Source organism: Nothoprocta perdicaria, unplaced genomic scaffold, assembly GCF_003342845.1.
Source record: "Nothoprocta perdicaria isolate Ctin4 unplaced genomic scaffold, notPer1 scaffold_0, whole genome shotgun sequence".
Classification (NCBI taxonomy): Eukaryota; Metazoa; Chordata; class Aves; order Tinamiformes; family Tinamidae; genus Nothoprocta; species Nothoprocta perdicaria.
Genome location: NW_020454092.1, coordinates 18314685 through 18327098, shown reverse-complemented (window position 1 = coordinate 18327098; position 12414 = coordinate 18314685). Strand labels below are relative to the sequence as shown.

Genomic DNA, 12414 nt, shown 5'->3' with positions numbered 1-12414 from the left:
GAGCTGCCCAGGGCGCGGAGCCGCCTCGGAGCTGCCCGGCGTGCGGAGCTGCGCGGAGCTGCCCAGGGCGCGGAGCCGCCTCGGAGCTGCCCGGAGCGCAGAGCTGCGCGGAGCTGCCCGGAGCGCGGAGCCGCCTCGGAGCTGCCCGGCGTGCGGAGCTGCGCGGAGCTGCCCAGGGCGCGGAGCCGCCTCGGAGCTGCCCGGCGCTCGGAGCCGCCCCTGACCGCGTTGCCTCTCCGAGAGCGGAGCTGCCCGGCGCGCGGCGCCTCTCGGCGCGCGGAGCTGCCGGCACGGCGGAGCTCCCGGAGCGCGGAGCCTGTCGCCCCGCGGGGCCGCTCGCGCAGCACGAGTGGGGCGGCCGCGGCGCACGGAGCGGCCCCCCCGCGGCCGCCCGCCCCCGGGCCCGGCGCGATCACGCCACCGCCGCGGCCATCGGACCACCGGCCCGGTTAAACATTAACGGCGCGCGGAGCAGCGGGGCCGGGGGCACCCGGAGCCGCGATGGGAGGAGTGTGCCCCGTGGCTCTGACCCGGGCTGCCTCTTTCTGACCACTTAGCATGAAATCTGACCCAAATWTCCACGCGTTGCTGGGGGTCCTGGCAAGAAAACACTGACGGTGAAGGGCTGTTTGCAGGAGGCACTGAAATCTTTTATGTCTCCCTTATTGGCTTACTGCAGAGGCGAATTTTCATCAAGGCGAATTTTCATCTAATCCTGTTTGCACATTTTTTACAGACTCGTCACACATTGCAATTTTATTTTAATTTTTTTTTCCCCTCCAGGACATGTTTGCTCCTTTCCCATTGCTCTCGTGCAATTTCTCCACACATCTCATCGGCTAAGCCCTTAGGAGAGGTGTCTGTGACAGGGCTGCAATGTGCAGACTGCCCGTACCCACGTCCTGCCCTCGCTTCCCTGACAATGCCGTTGCTGCCATCCCTGATGATGCCCTTGCTGCCTTCCCTGCTGATGCCCTTGCTGATGCCCTTGCCTTGCTGCCATCCCTGCTGTCCTTTGGCAAGGTCACTTCTCCATGCCTCAGTTTCCCAGGGGAAAACATTGTCCTTGGAGCCACTACTTGAGTCCCCGTGTGCCCATTTGTGCCACAGGAATCAGCCAGGATCAGCACGCGGCRAACAAGAAGCAGCACGAGCTTGTGGCTCACATGGGGGCTGGGAGCCGCTTTATTAAGTGGCTTCATTAAACCCATGTGTTAGAGGGACGAGGCAGAGGCAGCTCTCACGAGATGCCAGCCATGGGGCCGACCCGAGCCCCACCGGGCTGGTCCTTCAGCTTGGGCCACTGCAGTGAGATGATGGGTGCCAGTGCCCAGCCCCACTYGCTCCCTGTCCCTGGGGCACGAAGCGGAGCATGAAGTGAGCAGGGAAGGGATGGACAGAGCTGACAGCRCGGGGCCTATSCTGCTCCGCTGCTCCATCTCCTTGMAGATGATCCCGTTCCCRTCTCAGCACAGGGCGATACTGAGGATGCAGGGAGCCCTGGCAGCGCTGATGTCCTCCTGGCCACCTCAGGTCCCTGAGCCCAGCGGTGTCCTGAGAGCAAAGGGAGCAGCCGTCAAGAGCACCAGGCTCCAGCAYCCAGGGGCAGGCCTGGGGTATCCATGCAGGACAGAGCCCCTTGGAGAGGGAGAAGGTGGGAGCAAAAGAGCAGCAGAGTCACCAGCATCTGGGAAAGGGCCTGAACAGCTGCCGCTGTTGGTGAACAGGGAAAGGAAACAAAAGCACAGCCCTGCTGCAGTTGCTGGGAATGCTTCCCACACAGTCCTGGCAGGGTCTGTTGGGGCCGTGCACCAGCCGGGAATCGAACCCGGGTCGCAAGAATGGGAATCTTGCATGATACCACTACACCACTGGTGCTGCGAGTGTGCAGGGCTCAGTGCCAGCCCAGGGACCTGTGCACAGCCCTCCCTGCAGCTTTGTGGGCACTGACCCAGCAGCATCAGCCACCRCAGCCCGCTTTGGTGAGAGCGGCTCCTGCAAGAGGCGGCAGCGCAGCCAACAGACCGGGCTGTGCCTGTCTCGCAGCACCTGGGGAGAGCGGAGAAACCTCAGTGCTCCTGCAGGGACGGCGGGGCTGCCGCGAGTCCCTGCTGCTGCCAGTGGCTTGAACTGGACGTGCCACGGACCCTGGTGATTCTCTGTGGGAAACGGGCTTTTCCCACTAGGGAACAGCAGCGAGGCCACTGAGCACCCATCTGGGGGCGAAGCTGGTACAGAAGCACAGTGCCCTGAGCAGCAGAGCTGGGTACTGGGTCCCTCCTGGGCTGAGGACAAAACTTGTCCATGCGATATCCCCTCAGGCGGGTGCCACCAGGAGGGAGCTTCGCCCACACGGGGAAGCTGCTGCTCTGTCCAGCCTCGTCTCGGGAGCAAGCGGGGCCTTCGAAGCCCTAATTTCATGCAGGAATGTCCCGCTCCTTGCAATGTTTAACCGCTGCTGCCCGTGGCCAGCAAATCCCTCCAAACCCCCCGTCACCATGGCAGAGACACCAGACTCCAGCTGTCCCAGAAGTGGGTTTAATTCCCTGGGGATCTTCGATRTCGATGGGGGGAAAGGCTTTGCCAGTCCCTGCTGCCAGCAGCACATCAAGCAGCCCAGGGCGGGCAAAGCTGGCGCTGCCATCGCTGCCCAGCGCCTTGTGCTTTCCTCTCCCGGCCCCGCACATCCCAGTGAAACAGTGGTGTTCCAGGCGGGACGCAGGCGGCAGGGCTGCCTCCAGTCCTGCAGTGTCCTCGGCATGGCTGCGCCGTTCCACTAGTCCTCGGGCTCGAACTGGAGYTCGCCGTCGGCCGCCAGTGTGTCCCAGCCCTCGTGCAGGCCGTAGTAGAGGTCGTCGCGCGCCGTGCCGGGGCTGCCGGGCGCCGAGCCCGCCGGCGACGGCCCGTCCAGCTCCTCGGGGAATGTGGCGAGCGGCGCCGCGGGGCTGCGGGAGACGGGCACGGCGGTGACGGGCGCGGCGGGGACGGGGACGGGCCGGCGCTGTTGTGGGTCCCCGCAGCAGGTTTACAGTAAACGCGGCGGGGCGGCGCTCTGTTTTGCCCACGACATTGCTGGCCGGCAGGTTTCACCCCGCCGCCCCCATCCTGCGCTGCAGGAGCGGCCGAGAATGAGCCGGAATTCACTTCTTAATTTCATGGCACGRCTGGGGGGTGCACGGCTGCGTGTGTGAGCACCCAGGGACCCCGCGCCTGGGCACTCTCCTCCCAAAGGCTTTTGGATGAAAGAGGGTGCAAAGCCCCTCCTGCCATGGGAGCTAAGCCAGGTTTAACATGGTTTGTGCTCCCAAAACCACACACAACAGAGGTCACTTAGTCAAGAAAGGCAATTGCCCCCCCGGCCTCCTATGCTACGTCAGGGTTATTGCCRCTTGCAAAGCGCTGTTGGGACCTCCCAGACCACCCCCGTGACGTTCCCGGCTATCCCACTGGCATTCCTGTGCACCATTCGGGAGGCATCCGGGAATGCAGCCGGGTTGCGTGCTCAGGGGCAGGTCCCACCCGGCAAATGGGATTCATGCCGCAGGGATGCTGCTGGCACGTCCACAACGCGATCGGATGCGATCCGTCCYCCCGCCGCTTGCGGGCAGGGCCGCCACCTCCCCGTGTCCCCGGCTGCTCCCTGCTGTGTCACCTACCTGCCGCCGGCGGCCGTCCCGCCGCGGGGCAGGCTGGTGTGGGGGGCGGCCGCGGGGCCCGGCCGCTCGGGGTGCACCTCGGCGGCCGCCTGCCGCTGCGCCTGCTCGTACGTGGGCAGGCTCTTCTCGTAGGCGCCGGGCTCCTCGCGGCGCCCGTCGGGAGCCTGCAGGCTGGGGGGAACGGGCACGGTGTGGGGCTCCCGTCCCCGACGCGTCGCCCCTGTCCTCTCCCACTCCCTGTGGCTGCCCAGGAGCATCCGGCCACGGTGCAAAGCGGGGCTGCACGGGCCTTGCAGCGACAGCCGTGTCCCTCGGGCCACCCGCCGGCGCCCCCACGTACCGCTGCTTCCCCGGCTTCTCCCCCGCCGCCGGCAGCACCGCACGGGGCACGAGGAACTGCTCCGTCTCCGAGTCCGCGGGGACGAAGGTGATCTGGGGGCAGAGGAAAGGCAGAGCCGGCAGTGGTGGCACGGGGAGTCCCCGCAACCTCAGTGTGACACCCAGCCTCCCGCCTGCATGTTGTGCTCGGATATGAGTTTTTTAGGAGGGGAATCAATGGAGGATTAAGGAAAGTGCCCACCATCTGCAGAGCAAACTGGGAGAAAAGGAGTCTTTTCTGCCAGGCCAGTTTCCCAGGGGAAGGGACGTGTTGCAGGCAATGTCCTCTGCCAAGGAGACCTGCCAGCGAGGACCCAAAAGCACCCGGAGCCTCCGAGCCCTGTGCCCCACAGTGAGGACTCAAAAGCATCCAGAACCTCGGAGCCCTGCGCCCCCCATGCAGACATGGAGCTGCCAAAGGGACATTTCACCCTCACATCTTCCATGTGACCCCTCAAGTGCAGCTACACCCCAGGTCACCTTGGGAAAAGGGAGGATTCCCATGGAAGAGAGGTGAAAGCAAGTGGGTTTCCTGGCCTTCATTCCCTGCCGCTTGCGGGGAGGGTGCCGGGGAGCCCCCGGAGGGCCCTACCTTGGGGTAGCACTGGCACATGCTCCAGGTGATGCCCACGGCCACGAGCAGGATGCCCAAGGTGCAGAAGGTGATGTAGATGTGGGGCTTGTCCACGCTCATGATGAAGAGCCCCGTCATGACGAGGAAGAAGCCCAGCATGATGAAGGCGTAGCGAAAGGTCTTCTCGTCGGCCATGGGCGCGCGGGGACGGCAGCCCTGCTGCTGGGCCGGGCCGCGCGCCGAGCGCTGAGCGCCGAGCGCGCCCGCGGGGCAAGGCGAGGGGAGGTGTCTGCGGGCTGCCCGCTCCTGCGCGCGGCTGAGCCAGCCGGTTTTTAACGGGCTTGTAATGAATGCAAACACGCCGCCGAAATTCCCGGCCCGGCGGAGCCGCCCGCCACGCACCCGGATCACCTTCCCTGGGGGCACGCGCGGCCGCAGCGGCCGAGCAGCGGGGCGCAAAACGGGGCAGTGACCGAGGCCCCGTGGGACACGCTGCGAAACCCGGGCTGCTGCTTCCATGGCCAGAACTCCTGCAAATGGGGCGGGAAGCGCGAGGGAGGGAAGGGGATTTGCAGCCAGGGCACCTCTGCTCCCAGCTCCCTCCCCGGTGGCTCATCCGGAGCTCTCAGGACACTGCGGAGAGCAGCTGGGACATGAAGCTGGAGCCCCCGGGAGGGAGCAGTGGCCCAAGCCAACTCGTGAGGCTCTTTTATGGCTTTCCAGACCCCAGAGTGTATCCCCAGACCCCAAAGAAGCAGGGCAATCCCACAGGGCAATCCCGGCCCCTTCCCACCCTCCTCCTGCAGCAGTCCTGGGTTCATGGACACTGCCAAACCGCGCCAGGGCGCAAACCCTCCCTGCGGCACGTCCGGAAGCGCCCGCGGTGCGACACGACGCAGCGACCAGGCACGGGCTGGGCACCGAGGCCAAGGTGTTTATTGCAGGCAGAGGGAGCCGCGCAGCTCCGGGGCGCCCGTCACGGCCCCGTCCAACACGGCAGGCGCATGCGGGACACGCAGCAGCGCTGAGCAGCGGGACAGGGCGAAGTGAGGAGCGGGCAGGCCAAATTCGGGGACAACAAAGCGGGGATGGGGGGCGCGTTAAGCAGGTGGAGGGGCTGATGGGGACGCTGGTGACAGCGGAACCACGGGTGTCGGGCAGGCTGCTCTGCCCCACGCCGGTGCTCTTTGTCCTCACGGCGAGGTGAAAGGCGATGGGGAGAACAAGCACAGGGGCAGCCATGCTCCGCACGCCTCCGTGCCCTCCTGTCCCCCCAGAGCCACCCACACAGCCCCTCCGTGTCCCGGTGTCCGGAGCTGGGTGCCACGGCCGGTCCCCCCGCGGCGCCGCACGTCGCGCCGCAGCAGCAAGCGAGCCAGGGCCGCTCCGCCGCGGCCGCCGCGCTCCCCGGTGCGGCAGCCGGCGGGAGAGGGACTACGAGGGGCGCGGGACACCCTGTGGCGGTGCCGCCCCGGCCTCAGAGGCCGCCGGCGCTGATGTGCTCGTAGCTGGGGGGCGGCGTGGCCCGCGCCTCGCCGGGGCGCCCGCAGCCCGCCCAGCCCGCGCCGGCGCGGCACAGGGCGCCGTCCGAGGAGCTGCGCCGCCGCCCGCCCTGCCAGCGCCCCTCGGCCTCCTCCTCATCCTCGTGGTCCCTGGTGGAGGGCGGCGCCGCGGCCTCCTCCCTGCGCGGCGGCGGCGGCGGGCGCACGTAGGCCGCGGTGCCGGGCGGCGGGCGCACGTAGGCCGCGGTGCCGGGCGCCGGGCGGCAGCTCAGCGCCTCCTCGTAGCTGGGGATGGCGCTGGCGTCCCAGCCGCTGCAAGGCAAGCGCAGGGAGCTGAGGCCAAACCCCGACCTGTTCCCCATCCCGAGCATCCCGACACCTCAGCAAGCTGCCCCGGACCTTCCCCTCCCTGCAGGACCCAGGAACTGCAGCAAACCCCTTGCTGCTCCCCAGTCATTATCCCATTCCCACATCCTTGGAAGGGCTCCAAAACCCCAGGGGAACCCAACTACGCCGCCCACCCTGGCAAGTTTTTTATGTATTCCAGCTTCCTCTGACTTTTCCCCAGAGCCTGATTTATTCTAGAGCTGAGATCTCTGCTGTGACCCACAGTGCTGCACTGGTGCCTCTCTGTTCAGAGCATCCTCCGAAACGAAATAATTTTAATTAAGAAGTGGGAATAAATCTCCGCGACACACAGGGAGATTCTGATTAAATGAGCAATAGTGTCACTCAGGGCCATGCAAGGGGTCTTCCTACGCATGCAAGCAGGCCTTGGAAAGACTCCTTCCACCTCCATTTCCCTTCTACTTAATGCCAGTCTTATAACTATTTTCCTTTCATTTGTAAAAAAAATTAAAAGTACACTTTGCTCCCATTAAAGATAACATATAACGAGATGATATTGCTGGACTTTCCCTAATGCAACAACTTGAGCTACCTCCAGCACAGCAGGGTCACTGTGCTCCAACTCTGCCCTTTACCGTGCCAAAGAGTGGGACTGTCTGCAGGGGATGGTGGTGCCTGCACCAGGTACAGCACCGTGGGACAGCCGGGCTGCCAGGCAGGCCCCCGAGCAGCTGGGTTCTCCATTTCCATGCTGGGTCCCGTTTCACAGCCTCCTCTGCTGCCAGGACTCCATGCCAGCAGTTCCAGCATGAGGAGGAACAGCCAAGGCTGTGATAAAAGCTGGAAGAACCAGCAACACCAAAGCGGTGGCTAAAAGGTATGTGAGGTGTCTGTCCTTGGTGCACAAGGTGGCTGGGAACCCACCTCAAGGGGCAAGTTTAACTATATTCTCACTTAAATGTGAGTGCTGCTTATCTTGTGGTCATGAACACCCTGGAAAGCAATGACACTTCAATAGAAAAGATGTTTTGTTGCTCATGGAGGGAACAGGCTTGGGAGGAGCTGCTGGAGTATGGTCACCAATACCATCAGTAGAGCTGACATTGCAATCCCTCTCCCAAACTGATGAAGCTCTGAAAAAGGGGATGACTTTCATTATGCTCCCATTAGTGACTTCTCCAGGACTTCAGGGCTCCTCAACTTCCTGCTCTTTTCCAGCCTAGATGCATTCCTGCCTCCTTTTCCCATCCCAGCACCTGCTCGGGCAGGGACTAACCTGCAGTTCCATTTCTCAAGGGGCTCCGCAGTGAAGTACTGGAGGTCCCTGGGGAAGTGGTACTGGTAGCGCCGCGACACCACCCTGGCGTTGGCCTTCACGGACCACAGCAGCCCAAAGAGGAGGAGGATGCCGCCGATCCCGCAGCAGAAGAAGCTGACGGAGCGGAGCAGCGCGTTGGACGAGGAGGAGCTGGCGACCGCATGGGCTTCCCGGGGCGGCACCAGCTGAGCGCCGCCGCTGGCCACGGCGCCCATCTCGCCGTCGCTCCACCAGGCGAAGCACAGCGTCCCCGTCACCAGCAGCACGGCCCCGGTGATGGTCACCCCGTAGCGGAAAGAGGAAGCCACCATTCTTCACGGAGAGGCCTCGAGCCAAAGAGCGGAGGGGAGACAACCATGAGAGAGCCCACGACCTGCAATACAAGAAGGGGACTGGGTTTGAGGGGGACAATGGCTTCCAGGGAAAAAACAACTCCCTGAGGAGAAAGCTTCTAAGTGAGGAGCTCCCTGGGGGTTGGATGCTTCAGTGTCATCTTCAACTGCTTATCACCAGCTGATCTCTGCTGTCAGAGAGGGCATTTCAGCCCTCAAGTGGGGACCACACTGGTGCCTGTGAAGGGACCCACGTGCAGCGCCAAGACTGTTTGGGCCTGCAACTTTTCAGTAGCCTCACAGAAAAGTCCTCATTTCAAAGAAGCCACCCAGTGCTGCTCTCCAGCAAGACAACAACTGCAGGCAGTGTAGCTGCGCGGGCAGCTCCAGGGACTGGCATCCTTCCTGTCTCTGGGTTTGATTCCAGGCTGCCTCCCAAACTTGGAAAGCCACCAGCTGGGTTTACAATCAAAGCAAGGCTTATGAGAGAGGTTAGCGAAAAGGACATAAATCTGAGATGTCATCGCTTCCAAATCAGCTTCCAAACTAGCCTGCTGCTGGTTTCCTCCCCGGAGCCCGGGTGCGAATCAGTCCCGCAGTGGCAGTAGGTGCCTGGCATTGCCGCTCGGAAGCCCACGGAGGCTGGCAGCGGTGCTGCCTCCTGCTTGCTCAGGGAACAGAGCTGAGCAGCTTCCCTGGAAGCCAGAGAGCTGCTGTTCCAGGGACAGGACCGCTCAGCCGCCAGCAAACCAGGGCCCCTCACCTAGGGATTGCTCCAAAGACGCCGGGGGTGGTGGGACCCATGGGAGCTCTGTGATGGAGCCCGCAGCGGCTCAGCTCCCCTGTGAGACCACGCTCAGGCAAGGCACTGTGTGGGAATTAATCTGCATCTCCTTTAAAGTCAGGAATCTTCTGGAGATGAGCTAAGCCCTCTCAGGGAAAGCCAGGCAGTTCCTCTTGGTAGCAAAGGAGCCATTTAGAGGACACTGTGTGCTCACCTGTGGTTGTGTCCCAGCTCTCCAGCAAGGTCCCTGGGCTGGTCAGCACCTGGGAAATCCTGGAGCATCTAAGCCCAGCAGCAGCTACTAGATAGGCAGAGTAACAGCTGCTTGGTTTTCCCACTGCTCCGCTTGCTGGGGTGGCCCAGGGACCTCGGATGAGGAGGTAAATTGCTCACTGCCATCAGCCAGGGACTCCATGTGAGTTTGAGACATACACACCTCCTGCCCCCAGCTTTGCTCTCACCCAAGCAAGGAAAAATTAAAACCAACACAGATAGATTATCATTTGCGAGGTGTCTTCTGTTGCCCCAGAAGGGTGAAGAACCTCTGAGCTTGGTCCTTCTGCTGTGCTGCTCTGGAGCTCTCCATCAACAGACTGTCGAGGCGTCTGAAGCCTTTATCCACCTAGCTATCATGTCCCATCTGATAAGCCCTAGAAGAGAAGAGGGTTCAGGTTGTGTTGAATGCAGGGCTCTCTGACCAGAAGGCCACAAATGCCACAGTGGTAACTGGTGAAGCTCCAGCACTCCCTCCATCCCTTATCCAAATCAGCGTTTTCCACATCGCTTTCTCCACTCCAGCCAACACCAGGCACTTATTCCGCATTCCTTTGGATGTCCTACCATGAACTAAGCGGTGCTGGCAGCAGGAGTGACATCCCTCCAGGGACATCCCTCCTCTTCTCCTCGAGCCCTGCTCGCTGCCCAGCAAGGCAATGCCGAGGTCCCTCTCCTGTTGGCACTTACTGGGGAAACCAAGGAAGGCTCCAAGTGAAACCTATATAGGTGATATATAAAAGTGGGGAACAGAAAATAAACTGTTGAGGGGACTTCCTGAGGTCCTCGCTTGCCGTTTTGAAGCTCCCCCTGCACAAAGTTGATATGAAGTCATCTTTCAGGCTCCAAATGAGCTCTCCAGCTCTTTGAAATCCCAGCCACATGCGGTGCCGAGATCTGCAAGGGAAGGGCCACCGCTAAGCAGGGAGCACCGGGCAGAGCCCAGAAGTTCGAGATGAATTCAGTGCGATCAAGGCTGGGTGAAATTATGTTATTTCAAGCGGCTGTTTATCAGATGGGCCCACTAAATGGAAATCCAAATTACTTCGTAGTGAAAGAAAGACCATGTGATCTAATCTAATCTGCATTTAATGAAGAAATACAATGAGAAGTGAGATTTATGGAACTTGCAGGAAGGCTGCAGGACTCAGCGTCCTGATAACCCGCCGTGTCTTTCATCTGGAGGTCACGAGCTTGGCTCCCCCGCGGGCTGGGCTGTTGCCAGCTGCCCCCACCAGCAGCCCCAAAGTCACCCGCAGGGAAGGACTTGGTGATTCCTCCCTCCAGCGAGGCAGAGCTTCCCTTTGGGCAAAGGTGACATGTTTTGGTGCTCCATTTGGAATAGCAGTGGGGGAGAGGGCTTTTGGAGACCTACTGGAGATGCTATCAGAGATGCCCATCCTCTAGTGCACCACCAAACTCTGCAAGGAGGAGCTGGCAGAGAAGGGGACACTCATGGGTTTTCAGAGCAGTAGGTGCTCAGGAGAGTGCGAGAGGACCCTACTGACTGTTGGACCCCATTGCTTTTAGGAGCATTGCATTCTCCAGGAAAGACTGCAGTCAGTATAGGTAGAAAAAGAAAAGAAGAAAAAAACAAAACCAAACAATGTGTGGCAGCTCTGTCAAATTCTATGGGAAATACAGGTCCCGCTGACCTGAAAATCTGCACTGAAATGGCACCAAATGTCAAAAAGTTCAGATCTTGCACTCAACAGAAGTTTCCTTGCAGTCAGTAGTTTCCTCAGGAAGGTCCATGGCCAAGAGATGTGGAGCTCAGCGCTGGTAGCTGGTCCTGGCCATGGGGGACATGGCTGTCATCACTGTGGGGTGATGTCTGAGGCGGTCCCAATACTCCAGTCATCCTTTCCCCATCACTGCAGCCTCCTCAGAGGCCTGCGGAACGGTCCAGAACCAGCGCTTCCTTCCCAGCAATTGCCCCCCGTGCATAAAAGCAGCAGAGCGATGAGTCCCGAGGAGACTCTCTGCAGGATTTGCACCATGCAGCAGGAGGAAACGTGGGCCGCCGTGCCGAACGGCCCCGCGAGCTGCGCGCGCTGGGCCCGGAGCGCCGCGCGCCCTGCGGCCAAGCCCTGCGAGCGGCGGCACGGCACGGCACGGGGCGGCTGGCGGCGAGCGGCGCTGCCGGCACCGGGGCTGTCGCTCCAGGCGAGCGGGGCGCGCGGGGCTGTCATTCCACACAATGAAATTGTCCTTCCCAACAAGGAGCTTCTCCCCGCGCAGCACTCCGGCTCCCGCGGGGGCGGCTGCAGGCAGCAGCACAACAGCACCCGCTGCCGCCAGCCCCTCTTGCCTAGGACAGCCCTCCCGAGCATCTCCTGGGAGCCCTTCCACTGCGCAGGGAGTCTCCCAGGGTGCCAACCGCTGGAAATAGCCCCTGGCAGCGCAACGCAGGAGGCGCGAGGCCGTGCCAGGGGCACACACCGCTGTCCGGGCACCCTCCGGACCCTGCATGGCAGGCACCAGCACGTCAAGTCACTTCCCAAACAGTTTCAGCCTACAGAGGCTGTTCCCAAACACACATCTCCACCTGCCAACACGCTCCGACGTTTCACTCTGCCCTGTCTCTCCCTTGACCTGCTTCAGAGCAGTTTTTATGGGCAAAAGGCTTTGCGTGTTGCATGTACAAACAGACAGGAGCGTGAGCAGTTTGCACAGCCCCGGGAAGGCGCTGGGAATAGCACTCCCCATATAACGTGATGCACATGGTGATTCATAGGGGCTACGAAGCTCAGAAAAACAGTCTTTCTCAGAGGCACAAGAAACGAGAAGAGTTTTGAATCTCTCCCATCTTCCCAGCAAGTGGAAAACCACCTCCACAACCCGTCCTTCCACTGCCGCCACCGGAGGCTTTTCACCACACACAAATGCACCAGGAGGAGCGCAGGGAGGGACCAGGCTGAGGCGCGAGGGTGTAATTAAAAAGATTCCACCCTGCCTTTATTTGGATTTACTGTTGTTGTTGTGGTTGGGACTGTTCATCCTCGCGAGGCTTTTTGGTCCCCCTCCAAAGCCAGGCAACAAGCGCTCCAAGCTCCCACGCTGCTCAAACGCAGGCTCGGGGAGGACGAGCGCTCGCGCGGGGAGAGGCGCGGGGCTCCGCGGCCCCCCAGCTCCGGGAGGGCAGAGCAGCGGCCGGGTCGGGGCTCCCCGAGGGGCCGGACCCGCAGCGCGCCCCGCGCCGCCCGCCGGGCACGCGGCGCTCGGGCTCGGCCCGGAGCGGCCCCGCTG

The 12414-nt window shown here is 62.0% G+C and overlaps 3 protein-coding genes and 1 non-coding gene across 4 annotated transcripts in view; all 4 read right to left on the bottom strand.

Annotated features, from left to right (window-relative positions):
* PCSK9 (proprotein convertase subtilisin/kexin type 9) overlaps positions 1–1211 on the bottom strand; it is a 5846-nt gene extending 4635 nt beyond the window's left edge. Inside the window, exon 1 of the mRNA XM_026054514.1 lies at positions 1080–1211. Within this exon, the coding sequence (XP_025910299.1) occupies positions 1080–1211 (132 nt within the window). The remainder of the gene's footprint in view (positions 1–1079) is intronic.
* A 596-nt stretch (positions 1212–1807) lies between these two features.
* On the bottom strand, positions 1808–1878 carry TRNAG-CCC. The gene has a single exon. It is a non-coding gene; the product is annotated as a tRNA-Gly (tRNA).
* An 898-nt stretch (positions 1879–2776) lies between these two features.
* Positions 2777–4803, bottom strand: BSND (barttin CLCNK type accessory beta subunit). Its single transcript, XM_026054452.1, has 4 exons — positions 4627–4803; positions 3997–4088; positions 3657–3827; positions 2777–2945 (listed from the first exon to the last, which is right to left on the bottom strand). Exons 1-4 carry the CDS (start codon positions 4801–4803, stop codon positions 2777–2779), a joined length of 609 nt encoding a protein of 202 aa, XP_025910237.1.
* Positions 4804–6085: 1282 nt separating this feature from the next.
* Positions 6086–8087, bottom strand: TMEM61 (transmembrane protein 61). Its single transcript, XM_026054407.1, has 3 exons — positions 7735–8087; positions 6326–6422; positions 6086–6286 (listed from the first exon to the last, which is right to left on the bottom strand). The coding sequence occupies exons 1-3, from the start codon at positions 8085–8087 to the stop codon at positions 6086–6088; spliced, it is 651 nt and encodes a 216-aa protein (XP_025910192.1).
* Between the last annotated feature and the right edge of the window lie 4327 nt (positions 8088–12414).

Excerpts from the sequence above, each read along its gene's own strand:
- TMEM61 (XM_026054407.1), bottom strand. The coding sequence starts at position 8,087 with ATGGTGGCTTCCTCTTTCCGCTACGGGGTGACCATCACCGGGGCCGTG. Across the intron at positions 6,423-7,734 it reads CTTGAGAAATGGAACTGCAG|CGGCTGGGACGCCAGCGCCA; the intron begins GTTAGTCCCTGC and ends CTTGCCTTGCAG. Across the intron at positions 6,287-6,325 it reads TGCGCCCGCCGCCCGGCACC|GAGGCCGCGGCGCCGCCCTC; the intron begins GCGGCCTACGTG and ends CCGCGCAGGGAG.